This window comes from Podarcis liolepis, assembly GCF_965112155.1.
Source record: "Podarcis liolepis genome assembly, chromosome: 5".
Classification (NCBI taxonomy): Eukaryota; Metazoa; Chordata; class Lepidosauria; order Squamata; family Lacertidae; genus Podarcis; species Podarcis liolepis.
The window spans coordinates 98226928-98247630 of NC_139556.1; the positions used below are offsets into that span (position 1 = coordinate 98226928).

Sequence of the window (20703 nt, forward strand, 5' to 3'; positions counted from 1 at the left end):
ATTTTCATAGTGAAGCAAAAACTAACATTTGAGCATAAGTTAATGCTTCCAAGGCTGATCCTCTCCAAAAAACCTCAACATGTGCTGGATATGACTCCCGTCAGTGTGATAATAACTGAAACACTTTACTCAAAAGACCTCTTCTCCACCTCGACCAATCACTTGTTATGACACGGCCCTGAAGGGAGGGGTGGCCTGCAGTGTGGCGTTCATGCTGTTCTTATGAGCTACGATAAATCCCAACAGGTCTGGCTGGTTCCCTAACGGAACTGAGAGTGCATGGCAGAACACTTCCCAGAAACCTGCACCAGGCAAGAACTCCACAGCAGTCATGTGGGGATTGTTTAGCAGAGAAACCTCAGTACTTTAACACAATGACCTTTGCAGATATGAGTTGTGTATCAGTAACAGAAATGTGCTTTTGTGGCAGTTCTGTTGCGGCCCTGAGTGCCAATGCTGTCAAGACTTTGCTCTCCCTCAATTGTAGGCAATGACTGCAAGGCTGAAAAATACAGCTTGATTGCTGACACTATAGGACAGAGCTTTCCAAACTATGTGTCACAACACATTAGTGTGTCAGCTGCAGTGTGTAGGTGCGTCGCGCTAACGCTCTCCATGCTCCTCCAGGGGCTGGAAAGCAATTAGTTTAACCTCTTGCTTGCTAGTAAAACTGAATTAGGTTTTTGCTGCAAAAATACTCCCACAACTCACTTATGGATCCCAGGTTTGCAGTTTTAAAAATTTTGCGCCTATGGAGGCATTTCAAACAAAATTCTATCGGTGTTTATTGGGGATCCCCCCCTGTGTATCTAATATAGCTGTCCGCTTAGAAGTTGGACAACCACCCGTTAATGCGCGGCTGTGGATTCTAAAGATACACTACTGGTTAAAACTTATTTTTTTCCCGGCCGGTTTGGCTCCTTTAACACTCTTAGACACCTTTCATTCCACCTGGAAAGCTTCCCTGTTTGAAAAGATAAGAAGCTTGGGATTCTCCCCGCAGATCTTGATAGCGGCAGGATATGAGAGAGCCAGAAGTCAAGTGCTCCAACGCATTAGGGACATAGAGCTGCAATGTCATATGGGCAAAATGGATAAACATGCCATAATTAGAGACTTTGGGAGAGGGTTCTCACCCGCAAATTATTTGGCTGATTTACAAATACCTAAGTACAGACACTCCTTTACCCAGGCCAGATTTAACGTTCTGCCCTCTGCCCTGCTGCTAGGCAGATATGAGGGCAAACCATATGAGTCACGTGTTTGCCCATGTGGCTCATCGGAAGTGGAAACCAGTCTGCATGTATTGCTGCACTGTAGTTACTACGAGGATCTACGTTTGACCTTTATTGCCCCAGTTCTACAAAAGCTTAAAAATGAACCAGAACTCCAACGTATGAGAGCCTTGGTAGAAGATAAGGTTCATGAAATTACGATCAATGTGGCCAAATTTTGTGTAGCCGCTATTAGGCGCAGGAAACAAGAGCTTTCCAATGTCAATATGCAGGCGAAGGCAAATACTTAATTTTATTTATGCTGCCTAATTTTAAATTGCAGTTATGTATCGAAATTGTCCTTTGTTTTTTCCGGTGTTATGCTTCGCTGACTAGCTGTACGAGTTAATCTGGTCTGTGACCGTTTAATAAAATTTGATTTGATTTGATTTGAAATGATACATGTCTAAAAAGTGTGTCACCAACATGAGAAGTTTGGAAAGCTCTGCAGAAGGCCAACAACTGGCAAATGCACAGGGATGCAGCTTTGGTCCCTTCCCAGTTTTTAGAGCACAGGGTAGCCACTGTCTGGTGATGGATCCAACCCACGACTCCCCTAATAAGAGCACCACTTACAAACAAGCTGGTTCTACATACTTTTATTGGGTTTAGAACTGGACAAATCACAAGTGTACAAAATGGTAGACCACACTATCAGAAGCAGAGGACTGTGGGTTGCAGTAGCATTTCTATTGACCCAAAAGCATTTTGGGAAATGAAAGCATAAACTGATTGGGCAGAAAGAAAAAAGGGCGGGGGCAAGGGAGAGAGAAGAGAATGGAGGCAAGGAATTACGTAACTGGCCAGTTCCAAATTAAGAGGACAAAACCTGGAGATTTTGAAAGACAAGCTGACCTGTCCTCATGTGCCTGCTGGGTTTACTTTTTGGAGGAGGGTGTAGTTCTGATTGGGGGTGGGGAAGGGGAAGGTGCAGGGCCCCAAGGCTTTGAAATGTTGTGCTATGCCCACCCACCCCAGCCCAACAAGGAGCAGATGCCAACCCTCTGCCTATTTGGTCACAAACCTTCCCAGAGCAGGGCTCCCTATCAAGGACTCTACACAACAAAGAGGGAGGGGAAGTGTGAGCCCCACTCTGGCTGCACAGCAACAATCACAACAGCAATAGCAAGCACAGGAGCCAGAATCAACTCAAGGTTTGCCCAGCCTATGGTTTTCAGGCCTATTCTACAAGTACATATGCACAAGAACTTCCAAAAATACTAGGATATGATGCAAGTAGTGACACCAACAGAAGAGGAGGGTTTTATCACATGGTGGTGGGTGTTCCCTAGAATGACCACAAGGGGGTGGTGGTTAGACTGGCCCTTTTATACCCTGGGACAGAAGCAAGAGGTAAGCTGTGGCGGGGGGGGGGCTCTCTAGCCACCCAACGCCAGCTGCAAACTCCAACAGTGACTGAAGCCAGAGCAGGCACCAGTGTTCTTTTTCCAGAGAAGCTGCAGGAGTCTAGCTTCCAGCCTCTGTACGGAGGAGGGGCCAGAGAGATGCTCTTCAATTGTACTTTGAGACCAAGGGAGGCTGGGGAAGAGGGAGTCAGCTGGCTGCTGAAGGCTAGCATCTTGTCTCATAGATTCCACTCCTGCCAATGTACCTCACCCATTTGATCACATCATGGTCACTGTAGTTCAGCTTTGGCTCAAAGACTTTCAGGTAGCGCACCTTTAGCCCGGATGGTGCAAATGGGACCTGTGCAAAAGGAGAGCAAGGATGGAGAGCAGAAATAAGTCTACAGCCTGGATGCCGTGAGTAAAAGCTGCTCACCCCAACATACAGCACTGAAGAAACTGCTCATAGCAGGAGTCTTTTTTAGTTCTCTACCACCTCAGCAGTTCTGAAGATCTCCTTAAGTCAAAAGTGAAACTGCTGGCTACCTTTTAATAATTCCAGTAAGAAATCTGCAGCTGTTACCCAGAAGCACACAACTGGGAGACAGATTTAAATACACAGGTGGCTTGCAGGATCCTGTTCATTCCCCAGCAGGGACATACATAAGTAGCTAATGATTAGCTGAACCACCACCTTGAACTGTGATAGGAATGTGCAAATTTTGCTTTCAGTACAACTTGAGACCTTCCTCACCCCCCACTTCTGTCCCATGTTCCAGAGTTACCCTGTAGTGTCCTTGTGGAATGCCAGTTAAGCAAACTACCTTGCCAATTACCGTGGCTTTTGGAAGCTAATGACTCTCTCATTCCAGCTTTTCAACTCTTAGGAAGACAGAAAGCATGGCAGTTCGGTTTGCAGGGGATTTCTTAAACTTGCATCATAATGGGAATCAGGATGAAAAGTCCTATAGTGACCTTTGGGGGCATACACACAAAAGCTATGACTTCTGTTAAACAGGGGCATACAAGAAATTAATGCCTGTGCTCACTGCACCTTTGTTTTTGCAGTAATGCTGCCCCTTCCTGGAGCTGGAATAATTCATAGGTGGCTTCAGCAGCCATCCAGGAAAAGACTCTGCCCTCGTACCTCAAAGTTCATGGAGATGGGTGGCCGAGCCCATTTCTTCTTGTCGTTGGTGGGAAGCAACTCTATCTCTGCGCTGATCTGAGACTCCTTCATTCCAGCCATACGCTTGATTCTAAGAAAGGAGAAAAGGGAATAAAGAGGAAGCCATTCTCTGAATCAGGTAAGCCTGGAGGGGAGTGTGAGAACCGCCAGTACCAATACCCTTATTAGGCTACAGTTGCCTAGAGCACGAAGCGTGACAGGACTTACTTCCAGACAATGGCATTCTCACTGGCCTTGTATTTTGCCTTCCCTTTCATGCAGATGACCTGAACGCCACTTGTATTAAGAGGTGTTGGGATTCGCACCTGGAAGACAGAAGTAGTTTGAATTCCATTTCAACAGAAATGTCATTTCTATGGTCATTTCAACAGAACTTTTCCCGTTTGTCAACGAACAGTCCAGGACACATATGGAGCAGCTGGCTTTGCCATCGATAGTGAAATGTAGCCATGCTCAGCTACTAGCAGTGTGGTTCTGTTGCAGTGCAAACATATCCAGCCAAAACCTGCATCATATCCAAGGACAGTTACAGCACTCTGATCTTCAGAAAAAGCAAAGGCTTTGCAAAGGCCTGGCAGCGTCTATACTCAGGCACCAAGAGGGAAAAGCAGGGACAACAGCCCCTGCCCCCATCTTTCATAGGCTAACAAGTTGGAGGTGAAGTGACTCCTTCCACAGAAGCCCCCTCCCAACACCACTACAACATACTGCTGCATCTTGTGCAAACCTGATGCCCTTGTTGCACTTACCTCTATCTTCTGAGCCAAGAGGGAAGGCTTAAAGTTGGATTTGATCACCACCTTCACCTCCAGCTTGGTGCGGCCCACCTCCCGCACCAGGGGGATCACACGGAAGGGCAGGATAATGTCCTTAGTGGTTCGATACCTGAGGGTCAAGATTTAATATCCTTTACTGGATGGAGGGGAAGGCATCCCAGTGTCTGACCACGGGATGGTGACAAGAAGAGAAACCAATATGCTTTCGCTTACAGAAACAGAGGGTGGCCATGCCACAGCTTGCAAATCCTCTCCTTGAGAGGACCCTTGATCTGAAAGGACAGCCTGATGCTAAACCACTTGTTAGTTTTTGAAAGGAAAGAGGACATAATGGACAGAGCAGGTGTTAAGTACAGTTAAGTTAAAAACTGCTCTCAGTCTACTTTGCAGAACAATTAAATGAAAATGCAATTTAAAAACCTGAAAAGGCAGCCACATCTATTTCCAGCAGGCAAAAAGGTGCTGAGAACAGTGGAGCTTATGTACATTTATTGGGGAGAGGTAGACAGAGTTTTCGTTCAAAGCCCAACTGCTGAAATAATTACCGTATTTTTTGCACCATAACACTCACTTTTTTCCTCCTAAAAAGTAAGGGGAAATGTCTGTGCGTGTTATGGAGGGAATGCCTACAAGTGGCATGCCTACGGATTTTCCTCCTCTAAAAACTACGTGCGTGTTATGGTCGGGTGCGTGTTACAGAGCGAAAAATACGGTAATAGAAATGAAATACAAAAAGGGAGGTGAGAGGAGGTCGATGAAACAAGGGAATTAAAGAGAGGATATTGAGATGGTATGATGTGTGTTTTTTGAATTGTTTTTGTTTTGTTTAATGTGTTAATGTTAATGTTGTGTTGTGTATTGTTTATATATTGTACTGTATTTTTTTTGTTTTTTGCTTTTCTTTTTCTTTTCTTTTCTCCTTTTTGTAAGGTTTAAAAGTAATAAATATTATTAAAAAAAAAGAACGAGCCTTTTCTGCAGTGGCTCCCCATTTGTGGAATGCTCTCCCCAGGGAGGTTTACCTGGCGCCTTCATTGTATATCTTTAGGCACCATTTGGCCTCCAATGTCTCAAGCAGAAAAGTGTCAATCATCACCACCTCACGATCAATGCAATAGTTATAAGCTCCACCCCTTGTGCCAGTTCTGTACTCAAAAATGCAAGTGACCAAGTGAAGAATACTTAGCTGTGACTTGCAGGGAGCCCCCCCCCCCCAATGATTCCCCTATGGCAGCCAAGGCAGAGGCAAACCTGTGCAGCAGCCTATTCCCACCAGCCATACCTCATGAGTTCAAACTCGCCGTCTGGGGGTATGAAGCTGATGCTCCGCTCCGAGTCAAACTTGCTGAGCCTCACACACTGGTGGAAGGTGCAGTCATCAATAGCAATCGACTGCTTCCCGCTACGGCACAAGAACACAAGGAGAGTCACAATCAGAACCACTAGCTGGCATGCATCTGAGGCTGCAGCAGTACTCAGGCTATCAGCTGCAATGAGACTACTCTACAGAGCACTTTGCCATCACAGAAGGAATTATGAAGTAAACGAGGCAGAGAGGAGAGCAACTGGAGCCAACGGATTCCCTCACAGGCAGTAGGGTTGTTTGGCTATCCATCAAGACTCAAGTAATAGGCTTTTCCCCAGCAGCCCACCAGTGATCGCTATACAAGGCTCACTCCTGCTCTGCCCATAACACTTCATGTGGCAGACTGGAGTCCAATCTGCCCTGCCCAAGCCCTTTGGGTGGAAGAAGCAACATAACCCTACAAGAGGGATTTTGTTCAGACCATTAAGCAACACAAGGCGGAAGGAGCTCTTTGCCCTCCAACCTTTGCATTTCCATGTACCAGAAAGGACTTGGGGGCCAGAAAATTTCCTCTCTAGCAGACTTAAAAGATCAGCAAAGTCACTGGAGTTTAGTGGTGACTTGCAGCATCCAGTGAGGTCTCACTTTTTTGCACCTTTGCTGAAAGAGGCAGGGGAGGCTCCCCACAGCCACTTGTAGAAGAAAAACTCCAGGAACAATCCAACACCACCAAGATCTCATTGCAACTCTTGGCTAGCGCAAGTGTTGAATGGGAGCAAGCGAATGACACTCGAGACACAGACGTCATTCAAGGAGGGTGTGCCAGAGTACAGAAGGGTTGCTTCTGGGCCACGGGGTACAGAAGGGGGTGCCCAAGACATGGAATGGGCATAGGAAACAGCTTGCTTCATATTTATATGGTTCAGGCTTTGTTTCAAGAGGGAGTTGGCTGAACAGCCTGGCCAGTATCTTTTGCCGAAAGGGTTTGGTAAAGGCTTCACTTAGCAACTTGTCTCTTGCATTCTACTGGGAATTTCTCTTTGAAATTCAGGCTCTCTCTCACACACATATGATGCAGTGTTGAAGAAAAGTAATTTTCCCACAGCCCAATGAATTTACTTCTCTGCCCACTGTTATCACAATAAAACCATATTTAGATTCATCTTCCTATTCAAACTTCTCTCGTGGGTTTCCCCACCTGCTTTTGTACCTGGGAGGAGGGAGGAGTTCCTGCGCCATCTGGCTACTCTGCTAAATGCAAGAAGCCAACCACAGCCTTCGCCAGGAGTAGTAACCCCTACTATAAAGCCTTATGAAACTCGCCCAGCTTGCGCAGGACTGTCCACAGACCAGCCTGATGGGACAGCAACACTTTGTAGTGGGCTTTGTTCCCTAGAACAGGCAAGTGGCAGCTCAGCCTTCAATCACAGGCATGACCTGTGTGGAAGTGTCTAAAGATGGTGGCACATGCACAAGTCACACAAAGCAAAAAGATGGGGAAGGGGTGAGGAGTGCGTGCACACAGCAGTAAGCAGGTTATCTACCTTCCTGTTTCACTGGAGTCAGCAGAACACAAAAAGGAAAAAAAAAGAATTCATTAACAAAAGTGGTTATCAGGGAGTAAGGAGGGCCTCAGAGCCAGTCAGCCTGCACCACCCCAGGTGGTCCATTTGAAAACTGACAAGACCACAGACAGCTATGCTTTAGTTGAAGCTGACACGTGGAGGGAGAAGCAGACCAATGCTGGTTGTGGCATTATTCCACCCCACCACTCCCATTCATTCCACAGACTAGCTAGCCCAGCGGGAAGGGACGCAATTTCATGGCTCTTAATTTACAGGCTCATAACATATAATACACACTAGATTAGGATAGTTTGCTAATTGGCCAAGCCAACAATAGGGGAATGTTGAGTGGAATGAAAAAATCAGCTTTGCTTGGTACCTCGTTAAATCAAGATTCGCTATTTATACCTTCTGCTGTTCTCACTCCCATTCAAAACATCATCAATTTGGAAGTAGCAGCAGCAAGACTAGACAACAATCGACTAGCTTACTGGAAATGGGTTATAAACAAAAGTGGTTCTGGTCTCAGCAGGGTGTAAAACAAGAACAATCACCCTCAAGAAACCTAGAGTGGCTTCCCAAATGAGAAGGGAGCAAGACAGGGCAGAAAGACACACAAAGTTCAGCTGTGCCAACTGGGGCCCACAGTCAGCCCCCACCCCTACCTCTTCCCTGTTTCATCCGCAGTCCCTTTGCCTTGCTTCTCAATTACAATCTTGTCATTCATGCCAAACTTGCATTCTGGCATTCCGCTCAGGTAGCTCTTCATCACCACCCTGCCAGAGACATGGGCGCTCAATACCTGACCTGGAGAGAAACGCAGAAAGAACAACTGCTAAAGCAGGAGAGAAGAAAGTGTCGTCACCCTCAACCTCCTTCCTTTATTTCACTAGAATAGGAGCCCCTTTGCTGCACTTACCTTGTGGTGACATCAGCAAGTTCACACTCTCCAGCACATCCAAAAAGAGTTCATTGCGACGATATTTGATCCCTTCACGCCTCCAGCCAATTTGACCAGTTACCTGGCTAGTAATCTGAGATTGCTCTTCCTTAGTCTGAAGGACAAAGAACATACATGCTTTTAGGAGCCCAATATGTCACGGGCAAACTCTACCAACAACAGAAGATTGCCCTGCATGACAATAAACTTGCTACAAATAGACACACCTGCAACCACTACCCATTTATTCTATGAACACCCAACCGGGCCTGTGGGCAGATCAGTGTGGAGAACATCAGTCACGTCAACTAGGAAAGGAGGTAAGTTCTTAGGTGCATCTGTTCTAAGGGTCAAGATTTCAAAGTTACACCCCCATTGGGTTTGGAAATGTTACAATTGAAAGTGCGCTCTGCCCTCATATGTGCTGTGGAAGCAGGCACTTGCAAGCCATGAGTACGACAAGGAAACACAATTTGAATACTACAAGGAGGCTGAAGATGTAGTTATGCCAGAGCAAAGGTCACTGCCCACTCGGCCCAATCAACTGGTTTTTCATCCCAAAAAGTCTCTACAATCATTCATGCAGTGCAAGGCCACTGGTCAGTCCCCGTTTCAGAACCGTCTCATAACTGGTGCCCCTTTGGAAGGACCTGGGAGGAATTGCAAATTTTCCTACCTGATGCTATAGGCAGGTCCACCAGTCACACGCAGAGTGAGAAAAACAGATGCATAGCAGCAAGCGCAGCACATACAGGGTTAGGAGCCAAGCAGGTCAGTGGGAGGGAAGGAGGAAGAGAGAAGAGTGTTATGCTCAGGACAATCTCAGGTTCTACAAAGCTGCTCATCTATTCGGTTAATAAGCCTGGCCGAGGGAGGAGTCTTCTAGTAGACCTGCCTTCTCAACTTGGTTTGAGCAGAGCTGGTAGGAGCTGCAGACCGAAACATGTGGAGGGCACCAGGTTGAGAAAGGCTGAACTAGACTAGGCTGAGAATGCCAGCAATGGGGAAGAAATAATCTAACAGGCAGGACTGCAGGGCGAGACTCAAGGCCAGATTGCCTGGATGCCTCTGCAACTCAGGTGATCTGGAGACAGAAAATGCTGTACTAAGCTAAGTATCTGCCCCTTGAGAGAAGCATCAGAAATAGAGGATGATTTCCTCTTAAATTTACAACCTATATATATATAGAGAGAGAGACCATTTGTCCATTCACATGTGACTTGACACATGGCAATGGATCAATTCAGACCACAGGCTAGCTTCTTCTTCTTCTTAATAATAATAATTTTATTATTTATACCCCACCTATCTGATTGTGTATCCCCAGCCACTCTGGGCAGCTTCCATCAGAGTATTAAAAACAGAATAAAACTTCAAACATTAAAAACTTCCCTAAGCAGGGCTGCCTTCAGATGTATTCTAAAAAGTAGCATAGTTGCTTATTGCCTTGACATCTGATGGGAGGGTGTTCCACAGGGCGGGTGCCACTACCGAGAAGGCCCTCTGCCTGGTTTCCTCTAACTTCACTTCTCACAGTGAGGGAACTGCCAAAAAGCCCTCGGTGCTGCACCTCAGTGTCCGGGCTAAACGATGGGGGTGGACATGGCAAGTACCTACATCCTGACCCAACTCCATGCCTATATCAATACCAGAACACACTCCACCTCTCAAAACTGGCTGGCATGTTGGCCACCCATGTCTTTGACAACATCTGGTATCCAGGAGGTGGGTAACATGCCAGTGGTGGGCAAACAAGGCGGAACAGCAAATGTCAAATTTACCTTTGAACAGCAGGCTAGTTTCTAGAGAGACTCATACACCTCTCTTTATTCTCTAGGAAGGCTAGCAAGAGGCATTACGAGAGAGTTCAAGGACACATTCTAGCCAAGTAAAAAAAATTGAAGGCGGGCGCAAAGTAAGGCAGGTGGGGTGTGTGCCTGAGAAGGGGGTTTGTGGGGGGCAGAGTCCCTAGAAACAGACTGAGGCCAGCAGGGTTTGGCCCCCAGGCCTGAGTTTCCCCATCGCTGGCTTAATACTACATCCAAAACTGGCCACTGATTATCCCAAAGATACCTGCCGAGCAGCAATATGAATCTGGTCTCCACTGCTCTTTCCCAGCACCAGACTGTTCATCCCTATCAGCTGCCCACAGTGACAACTCTTCACTAGTCCCCCTGTTCTAGGGCAGCCTTTTATCTACATATCAACCACATTCCTGTTACCTCATGACAGCATGCCAAATTTCATGGAACTTTGAAGTGTCAGGCATAGCCCTACTGGCTTTAGCCCAAACGTAGCAGAGTTTTCCTGCACAGCGAGGAAGCTAGTTGCGGCGGTAATGACTAGTCAGCTAGACTCAGAATAACTATTTACAGGATTTATTAAAAAGGAAAAATAAAAGCAGCAGAGTTTCTGCATACAAATAAAAGCAAAATAAATCCTCTCTTTCTCTCTCTCAAAACCATACACAGCACTTCTAACTCCTAACACACCTCACACCAAACTGAGCTAGCAATCCCTTGATAACAGAGTTGAGTGCTGGTCGTTAACCAATCAGAGTGAGTAGTTTCTAGGTCAAGCAGACCTGGGCTTTCTGCCAAGAGTAAATTGACACCAGCTTGAGTTAATTGGTGAAGCTAGAATCTGCAAGTTTCCCACGAGAACCAATTAACAGAAACTGAACAAAATTACTGTCCAGGACTCATTGCATGGAGGCTGTACAGGCACCACTAGTATTAGTGCAGGTCAAATCTTTTGGCCAATTTACAAGCCCTGTTTATCTATACTTAATCTGTCCCAGATTACTCACAGCATAAAACATGCCACTTTTCATGACTCCTTCCATATGCCACCTTGAACTAATTTCTAAAGCATCATTTGAATTACAGTGCTATAGTTCTGCTCCAGTCTTGTGCTTCAGACCATTTCCAACATCCTTCTCTTGCCCTCCACTCCAAAAATAGAATCATAGAATTGTAAAGTTGGAAGATACTCCCAAGGGTCATCTAGTCCAACCCCCTGCAATGCAGGAAACTCAACTAAAGCATCCATGACAGATGGCCATCCAACCTCTGCTGAAAAACCAAGGAAGGAGAGAGAGTCCACCATCTCCCAAGGGAGTCCCTTCTACTGTCAAACAGCTCTTAATGTCAGAGTTTTCCCTGATGTTTAGTTGGAAACTCCTTTCTTGTAACTTGAAGCCATATCTCATTCTTATCTTTCCACCTATACTAAGAGACCAAGGGCAGAAGATCTGTCACTTTCTCACATAGGTTTATTACAACAGTGTTAGTCTTTAATCAGCATCTCAGCTTACAGTGGTGCCCCGAAAGACGAATGCCTCGCAAGACGAAAAACTCGCTAGATGAAAGGGTTTTGTGTTTTTTTGAGTCGCTTCGCAAGACGAATTTCCCTATGGGCTTGCTTCGCAAGACGAAACGTCTTGCGAAGTTCTTGCGAGTTTGTTTCCTTTTTCTTAAAGCCGCTAAGCCGTTAATAGCTGCTAAGCCGCTAATAGCCGCTAAGAGCCGTGCATCGCAAGACGAAAAAACCGCAAGACGAAGAGACTTGCGGAACGGATTAATTTTGTCTTGCGAGGCACCACTGTATTTTGATACAATTGCTAACGCCAGAGAGTCATTACAATGCAGAAGCCAACACCTGAAATATTTGACTGAAAGGTTTCTGAGTAAACACACAGACGTCCAACTTTGATCTTCTATACAAGCACCTACCCGGACCATGTTAGAGAACTGGAGGCAGGCAGGTTATTCTAGAACTGGCAAAGCTGAATAGGGTCCTTTAATTACGCTGTTCTTTTAAAACAGTCCAAGGATATAAGCCAAGACAGTAAGAGCACTTCAGGGATTCATACACCTTGTTTCCCAATGAGAAAAGAGGGACTCCAGAAAACCATCCATCTCCCAATAGGAGGAGCTCCGTGTTTTATTTATTTATTTGTTGAATTTATATACCGCCCTATACCCGGAGGTCTCAGGGCATTCACAAAACAAGAACATATAAAACCACAATATATATAATCAAAATAAAAACAGCAACCAAATAACCCCCCCCCAAAAAAAGAACCACATTTTAAAAGGGCATAGTATGTTTTAAAAATAGCCATTTTCTGTCACAGTCATTGAGAGTCTGTGGTCACTCTAACTAATCATGTACAGAAAAGTGCACACCCCATATCCCAACTCTTCCTACCCTCTTTCCCATTTTTTACCTGGCTCTTGATTCCTTGCTGAGTTATGAAGGTTTTCAGGGCCCCCGTCTCGGAATTCTGAGGGTAACCAAAATCCAGGATTTCTACAGAAGGGGGTAAAGAGTTATCAGAGAAAAGGCAACCACCAGAAAGTTTGGTGCATCAACTGCAGCCTTTGCTCACGCTGACAAGCAACCACCCAATTGCCCACACCAACTGCAATCATGTTCGACATTGATCCCACGGAGCTGCCCTATAGTCTGCAGCAGCAAAGGTAAGACAGACAGTCCACTTAACAGGATGGAATCCAGACATCCAAGGGAACCTGCTCTGAAGCAGGATTATCCAACAGCAGCAGAATAATCTATCTTTGCAGCGTTTTCTTTAGGTTTTGATTTTCGCATGAGCATACCATAAAAATCAAAACCTAAAAAAATAACAGCAGAGTAGCAGGTGTCGCAGGGCAGGCCGACCAGCCAGGCTTGGGAAAAAGAAAACTGCCATTAGCTGCCCCCACCCAACCCCACCCTCTGAGCTGCCTCTCAGGATCCAGATCTGCAACACAAATAGGAAGTGACACTGCGCTTGAGGACCTGCTTCCTGCTAGACTCCAGCAAGCTGAAGATCTATAAAGCCTTCCCACTCTCTCTCCCAGACAGGCTTGAATGAAGCTTTAGGAACCAGACTCATAAATTCCAGCACACTGGTGCCATTCCTGGAATTCCACTATCTTTGTCACATTGATACAGCAGTAATTAAACCATGACTACAGAATCTGGGAACTAAGGAAGCTTAATTACATTCTTTGGATCACAGAAAGGCCAGCATTAAGAACTAAAGTGGACATCTGCCACCTTGCAAATGAAAGTACTGAACCTTTTGAGTAGTAGTTAGCCTGTGGGAATAGAGTTGAACTGAAACATCTCTCAGTAGCAGCTGTTAAGAAGGATTCTTTAAACCAAGGCTTACCAGACTGTTAAATGAGGGTGTATATTTTTTCCTGAATTAGAATCGCAAGCACACTTCACTTTTCACCTGAAAAGGTTTGCTTTTTGATCACACGGTCCACTTTTTAAAGCATGTAATATGAAGAATTACCTGCCCTCGCAAACCTAATCACATCTTTCTGTATGTGAAACATTCCACGATGTATCTAATCTGAGGGCAGGTAGTTCTGCAGAGTCCCTGCATCAGAATGGTCAAATAATGCAGCAGAAACAGAATTAGGGGTGCCAACTGGAAGGTTGCAGTTAGAGCAGCAAATTCAGATACAGCCAATTGTCTCCTTGGTGCAAGTTAGGGACTAGTCAAGTCATGAGACTTTCATTAAAGCAGAATTTCTATAAGTACACTAGTGACAATTATGGAGTTAGTAAGCTAAGGCTGTTCAGCAGAGTTCTACCTCCCAAACAAGTGGTATTTGTACTACACACACCCTGCATTAAATAAAGTCTTCAGTCTGCAACTTAATTCTACAAACTCTACAAACAAAGCACATTACGAGTTGAAATCTTGTTTCCAAATCTAGGATTCACTTGATGGAAGAACCCCAAGTTTACAATGCAAGTTCTGGGCATCTACTGCTAAACAAGCCCCCCCAGCATTGAGTCAGAACGCCTCATCCTCACCATCCAGTAGCTCATAGATGAGCACGAAGTTGTTCTTTATGTTCTCTTCACTGATCTTTCCAAAATAGGCAGTCATCACATCACACATCTTGTAGAGGAACTCAAAGACCATGGCAGCATTGACATTTTGCTTGGTGACAGCAGCCAGCCAGATGTTGGAACGCTTGACATGGAAGAAACTGGTGCGGGCAATGTTGGTAACAGGTGAGCGCACTTGCTGCCGTGCATGGATGACATTGACCCGGAAGGCATCCACTGCATTCCGCCTGGAGAATTGGAATGTGGCAGGAAGACAAGAGTGAGAGACCAAAAGCACCAGGCAGACAGGATACATACTATCCCACCAAGTTGTTTACCTATATCTCTGCTGAAGAAACCAAAGTGTTGTTGACAGACACAGGCATGCTGACCTATTCCTCCAACTTCAGAAGGCATGCTTCTTAAGGATTTAATCTGGTTTACATGTATAGTCTATACCAAGTTTATTATTAAATAGATGTAAAATTTAGCTCTTAATCAGAGCTTTTCAACTAATGACACTTGAACAGTCAGGCATATGGTGAAGTATCACAAGTTGAAAAGCACTGCTCTATGGGCACTAAAAACACTATGGACAGAACAACAGTATGTTATGCACATGAAGCAACTGCTTGCCGGTGTAAGTTCAGCAGTGGAACAAGCTGCCCAGGAGGGCAAGGAATCTCCACCCTGGGGAGATTGTCAATCAGGAGGCTCTGCAAGCATCTATGGGAATGTTAACAACAGGGAACTTCCTGGGTCCCTTTCTGCTATGGTAAGAAACTTCAAAGCAGTACCTTTTATTTACCATTTAATGCTTTCAGGTACCAAAGCACATCATTCCTCATCATCCATGCATCTGCCAATGCATACTGAATATTTGGTTGCAGTAGTGAGTGAGAGTCTGTTGCAATAGACATGCTCCACCAAACTCAAATCAAGTCTGTGTGGCATCGTGGCTAGAGTGCCAACTAAGACCAGGGAGATCCAGGCCCAAATTTCTGCTCAGCAACCAAGCTTACCGGGAGACCTGGGGACAGTCACTCCTGCTTGGCTTAGCCTACCTCACAGGACTGCAAGGATAAAATGGGAGGAGACACCTTCCAAGCTATGTTGAGCACACTGGAGAAAGGGCAGGGTGTAATAAATAAAGCAAGGCAAGGATAGAGCACTATAAAATGTACAAGTTTATCTTCTCCAAAGCCTCCCAGATCTGCCTTTTGACAGGGAAGAAGGAAAAACCAAGAGAGGTGAAGCCAGAAAGACAGAACACCTGATTTGTTGAAACTTTGGTGCTCAGCTGCCTGCTCTACTCAGAGCTCCAAACTGCCTTTAGTGCTGCAGACAGATGTTATATGGGTCTGTTTCACTCTTAAGAGAGTGCACTTTCCAAGCTTCTTTTGCATCAACGTTACTACGTGATGAATCTGCCCAAGTAATACTAGCTCTAAGAATAATGGGAGGAGACTCAGGTGTACATAGCTTCTCAATACACCAGTTTCCTTGAGGTCAGACAATGTGTTATACAAGCGACTTAAGAGTCTGTAGGTTTCAACCTCTTAAACTGGGAGGGTGATGAGTTGCTTTGAAATGGGCCGGACTATTTGCATTAATGTTAACATGCTTTTGATGTAATACTACAGTGACTTTGGCCATACTATTAAATTTGGTATATCAAATCAGTTCCCCCATACTGCAGTGCCCATTACATCCTGCCATACATCTCTTACCTATTGCTACAGCAGCCAATGAGATGGGATGAACAGAAATGGCGCCAGCGAAGAAAAAGGAGGAGTGACAGCAACAAGAGAAAGGTTAGAACACACACATACACACAAAGCACAATGAATCTGAACAAAAAGAAAGAAAAGAAAGAAGAGACGACAGACAGCAACCCCCTCCCCCTCCAAAGTTTCAAAGTGGTACTTAAATTCCCTAGGCGGCAGCAGCTGAAGCTCTTACAGGGGCAGCAAAACATACAGGTTTAACACTGTTCATGGAGAACTCAAGGTCAAGAGAAAGCTACAGATCATGGCACTTGATGCCACTGATAAAATAGGGGACAAGGAAGCCAAAGCTTGAATTAGCCTTTGGCCACACTTTTAATAGCCTGCTTTGCTTTGGCTTTAACTATTTCTAGTCCTCAGCTGCAGAAACTTGAATGCCAACATTCATGCCCTAAAGATATTGAAGAGTAAATGTGACAACTCAGAATGTTTTAGAGTTTGCATTATTAGCTAGCTTTCAAGTCCATCTTACAACTTTGGAGGGCAATTCAGCTGCTTTAGGAGATGGGAAGCATCAGACTGCCAGTTCTCGAAAGTCCTTTGAGGCACAAAACCACCAACTGAAATAAATTACTCTGTTTCTATGAGTGCAGCCTCATCCTATTTATAACAAGAACTCTTGGAACAAATACTTCGAGTTTTGAAAGTCCCTGCCAAACACTTTTCTTTGCCCTTAGCCCCAGTTGACAATTTCTACATCAACTGAAGATTCAGAGGGATGGTTGCACTTTTCAAGCCATTCTGACTCTGCTATGCAAATGCAATATGAAGAAACACAAATTTTAAAAGAATTCAAGTAGCAAGTTGTAAAGTCTCACTTCCTTTGATGTTTAAGGCAGCAACTTTACATATGCAAGTTCAAGTTAGAATATGCTCAGATTCTGTTATTACCATTTAAACGAAGACAGTGTGCTGTTGTGGGCAGAGCAGCCTATATCTAGCCTACACATCCTTTGCCACATCCTTTTCCATCTAAAAGTGGTGGCTGCAATCTGATATTTCTATTTCCTTTCCTAAAGAATACTTCGTTGAATTAGTCAATGCACTGAAATATATCCTAATCTGAACAAGTGTGCTCTAACTGAGATAAACTGGTAGAAATACAAATACCTAAATGCTAGTTATGTTTTGGAACAGATTCTTGAAAGCTACTGAAGGGGCAAGTTCTCAAAATTCAGTATCTGGCAGCAATGCTAATGAGGAAATACAATGACTGACCGGTACCCAAACTTCACAGCTGCCTAATATGATTGTCTGTACTGCAATATTTTTTTATTTTTTGCCAAGCCAACATGCAGCTAGAAGATAACTGCTGCACACTAGACAGACATGCTCCATGCATACTACAAACCTGACCAGAGAAGTCTTGCATGAGCAGTATAGTAATTCAGGACATTGCTTTATCAAACTGTTATATAGGCATACAAGGTCAACATTCCAAAGCCACATGGCTCTGGTAATTTGCCCTCAATACATGAAAACACATTTCATGGATAAAAGAAGTTATGATTTGTCCAATAAAGCTTTCCTTCTGTAGAAACTAGGAAAGGCATGGCTAGCAGCAATAGATCCTTGCATGTTCTCTGCAAGACACCAGCACAGATAAATTCTGCTCCCCACACCTGCTTGTAATACTAAAATCTGCAAGCAGAAACTTAGTAGTGGCATCACTTTTGTTTAGAACTGCAGCCAATTCTGCATCAGTGGCTTCTGGAGTGTCAAGAATGAAAATTATATCTCAGCAAAGAGATGGAGTTATCTAACAAATCTGTTGCCAAGTGAATTACATAAGGTTTATAACATTGTTACATTATTTTGCTGCCCTGGACAGAGTTATTAATAGTGTGGCATCTATTGGGAAATAACAGCACTATCTGGACAAGCGTTATTGCAAACATGCACATTCCTTCCCATCTCACTATCATTTGGCCCAATTGGGGCTTAGTCAGCAACCCTGCTTCCTTGCAGCTTCCGCTTTGACAAGCAGGCTGCTTAAGAGTAAGATACAACCATCTATTTTCTACTTGTAGCACTTCCATAATGCACTAGATGCACCCAAGAATAGCAGGTAGGGCTTATCTCCCATGCTACATATCCTGGATTAGCTGTATTAGTTTTCTATCGATACACAATCGTGCAACGGGATCTGTGCAAATTACACCCCACTTCTCTATACATGCATAACGGTGTGTTTTTTAAAGTGTTAACTGTGATCTGTACAGTACAAAGCTCTCAGACAAAATCCAGAACTCTTAATTTGACTCACTAATTTTTACACTGTTTAAACCATGCGAAGTTCATGGAATTTACTTTCACATATTAGGCAGACACATGCTGTTCAATGAAAGCCAGAAGCTCCACTTGAGACTGGCCACAAGCGTTACAGGTTTTTAAAGCTCTGCCCCAATCCTTTGCAGCCAAGTGCGTTTAAAAATAGTTAAAGGGAAACATGTTTCAAAATAGTTAACTAGTTTCATATCACAGCCCTCTTATGAGAAGAGGATTGAGAGTCCTGTGATAGAAGATGGCAGCACAGATCAGCTGTAATAAGCTGTGCAGAAGTTCCAAGCTCATGCAGGCATGCTACTATTAGCCCTCTTTGTTTTTAGAAATTTGAGCTGTGACCAATCCACAGTCTACATTAGTCACCCTGATCATGTCTAGGCACCAGATAAAGGTGTCATTTGAAGCTTTATTCCGTGTGTCCATAGTGTACAGGCTTCAAACCCCTTCCCCTCCCCAAAACCAATAGTTTAATGTACCATTCAGGAGGCAGAAGAGGCACTTTGACAAGACGAATTTTTTTAAAAAAATAAAATAAATGCACCAACTTTCTGGCAACTAGGTAATAGTGAATGCTGGGCTCATCATAATAAATTTGATCCAGCTTTATCTGTCCACAAGAAGTAGGTGACCTCTTATCCCACATATACCAACAACTTTCTGCTTTAACAACTTTTGTAAGGACTCCTGGCAGGGATAAAATAGCCGCAGGTAATGGGTAAGTTGCTATTTACAAACCTGAATAGTGAGGCTTACATTAGCTATACAAAAAGAGATGAGAACCAGTTTAGCATGAGCTCCTGGGGTAGAGCCACGCTTAAGTGTCAGGTGCCATGTTCCAAGCGTTAAGGCACAAATTTCCAAGGCTAGGAACAAAGTTAAGACACATTCACGCATAATGCATTATGCATTACACTGAGGAGTGATATTTTGGAGATATTTTGAACATGCAGCTGCCCAGTAGATCCAGAATAAGACACTGCAGGCAAAATCAAAAACTCATTTGACAGTGTGGCCTTGGCTGTAAGTTATAGTTGCACTCTTTTCATTAAAAATACAGTAACTCCCTAAGAAGTTATGTAGCTGTAGAATTTGACTTTTACTTTCCCTCATCTGGTGTGCAGAATGTTTTCTATTACGTCTCATCTGCCAGCTACTGGAGTGTGGCTATACTTCACAAATCTATAACTAGTAAAGAGGTATTTACCTTTCTTCTTTCTTTTGTATGTTTTAATGTATGGTTATGATTTTTTCTTGATTTTAAGAACCGGATTTTACCTTTCCTTAAGAGGAAAAACTCATCTTTAAGACTATAATTATGCACTTAAAGGCTACAGCTTCTGCCAGAACAGTGCTTAACAGTAACAGGTTATGAGACCAACAGTCACCAAAGGGATCCAAGGTCCTGCTGCCTAAAGCATAACAGAAAAGATCAGACACCAATCACCACAGCAGGCCCAAGTCTGAAGCAGAGATATGGGAAACTATGCTAAACTTGTACTTCAGGGGCAGGGAACTCAGGCCCGTAGGCCAAAACTGACCCACCATGCTTCCCAATTTGGCCCATGAGACCATTCAGAGGAAGCCATGCTCAGCTGCACTACACCGAGCATAATACATGCAATCAGATGTGCAGCAAGTAAGGGTGGGTCTTCAAGCGAACAATCAGGAGCTTAACATGGGCTTCAGATTCCTCCTTTGCTGGAACAAGGGCTGTAACAGGGAAGGCAAAGCAGCCCTGACAAGCAGAACAGAGAGTAAGCCACTACTCTACAGCAATTGTAAGTCTCTGAGCCCTTGATGGGTAAAAAGTGTGGAGCTGCTCTCAGCCAGTTGTGCCCACCCAGGTATGTGGCACAACATCAAGGCAGGCTTGAGGGCTGGGATGGGGTTGTTGTTTTTTATTATTATTTTATTATGCTGTTTACTATTATGTACTGTATTATGTTTTTAATATTATACTGTGTAAGGTATGTTCTTAATGTTGTACACACCCTGGGATCTTTGGATAAAGGGTAGTATATAGACCAAATAAATAAATAAATCTTGAAGCGCAGAATTATAGTAAATGCTTGCAAGGTTGACTCATTGGATCAAGTTCTAGGATTCTACAAAGCATGCATCGGTTTCTTAAGCTGAAGGAAGATAGGAGACAAAAAAAATACTAAAATCTAGTCCTGATCCAAAAGCCAGCTATACTTCTAGGGCGCTAGAATTAAACCATGCTCTAAACCCAACAGAGAAGCACTCAGGAATCTGAACCAAGACACCAAGGTGCTGCATTCAAGACAGGTCTGTGATGGTCACAGGAGTACAATGATGAAAGTGACACTGATCAGCATCTGAGCAGTTTCATAGGCTTTAAGTACTTTCCTAAAGAA

The 20703-nt window shown here is 44.3% G+C and overlaps 1 protein-coding gene and 1 long non-coding RNA gene across 3 annotated transcripts in view; one reads left to right on the forward strand and one right to left on the reverse strand.

Annotated features, from left to right (window-relative positions):
- Positions 1–1857: 1857 nt before the first annotated feature.
- The window catches only part of AP2M1 (adaptor related protein complex 2 subunit mu 1), a 29524-nt gene continuing 10678 nt past the window's right edge, over positions 1858–20703 (reverse strand). The window contains exons 3-11 of one of the 2 annotated variants that reach the window (XR_014526430.1): positions 14235–14500; positions 12628–12710; positions 8376–8511; positions 8122–8263; positions 5868–5987; positions 4559–4694; positions 4017–4114; positions 3366–3879; positions 1858–3291 (exon numbers count right to left, since the gene is read on the reverse strand). Coding sequence is in view for 1 of the 2 variants with exons in the window: in XM_083504396.1 (XP_083360522.1) it covers positions 2847–2981; positions 3768–3879; positions 4017–4114; positions 4559–4694; positions 5868–5987; positions 8122–8263; positions 8376–8511; positions 12628–12710; positions 14235–14500 (1228 nt within the window). In the remaining variant the exon portion in view is untranslated. The remainder of the gene's footprint in view (positions 3292–3365; positions 3880–4016; positions 4115–4558; positions 4695–5867; positions 5988–8121; positions 8264–8375; positions 8512–12627; positions 12711–14234; positions 14501–20703) is intronic. The other variant, XM_083504396.1, reaches the window with a different exon arrangement.
- Positions 14508–18838, forward strand: LOC310707518. The gene is made up of 2 exons (XR_014526535.1): positions 14508–16244; positions 16585–18838. It is a non-coding gene; the product is annotated as an uncharacterized lncRNA (long non-coding RNA).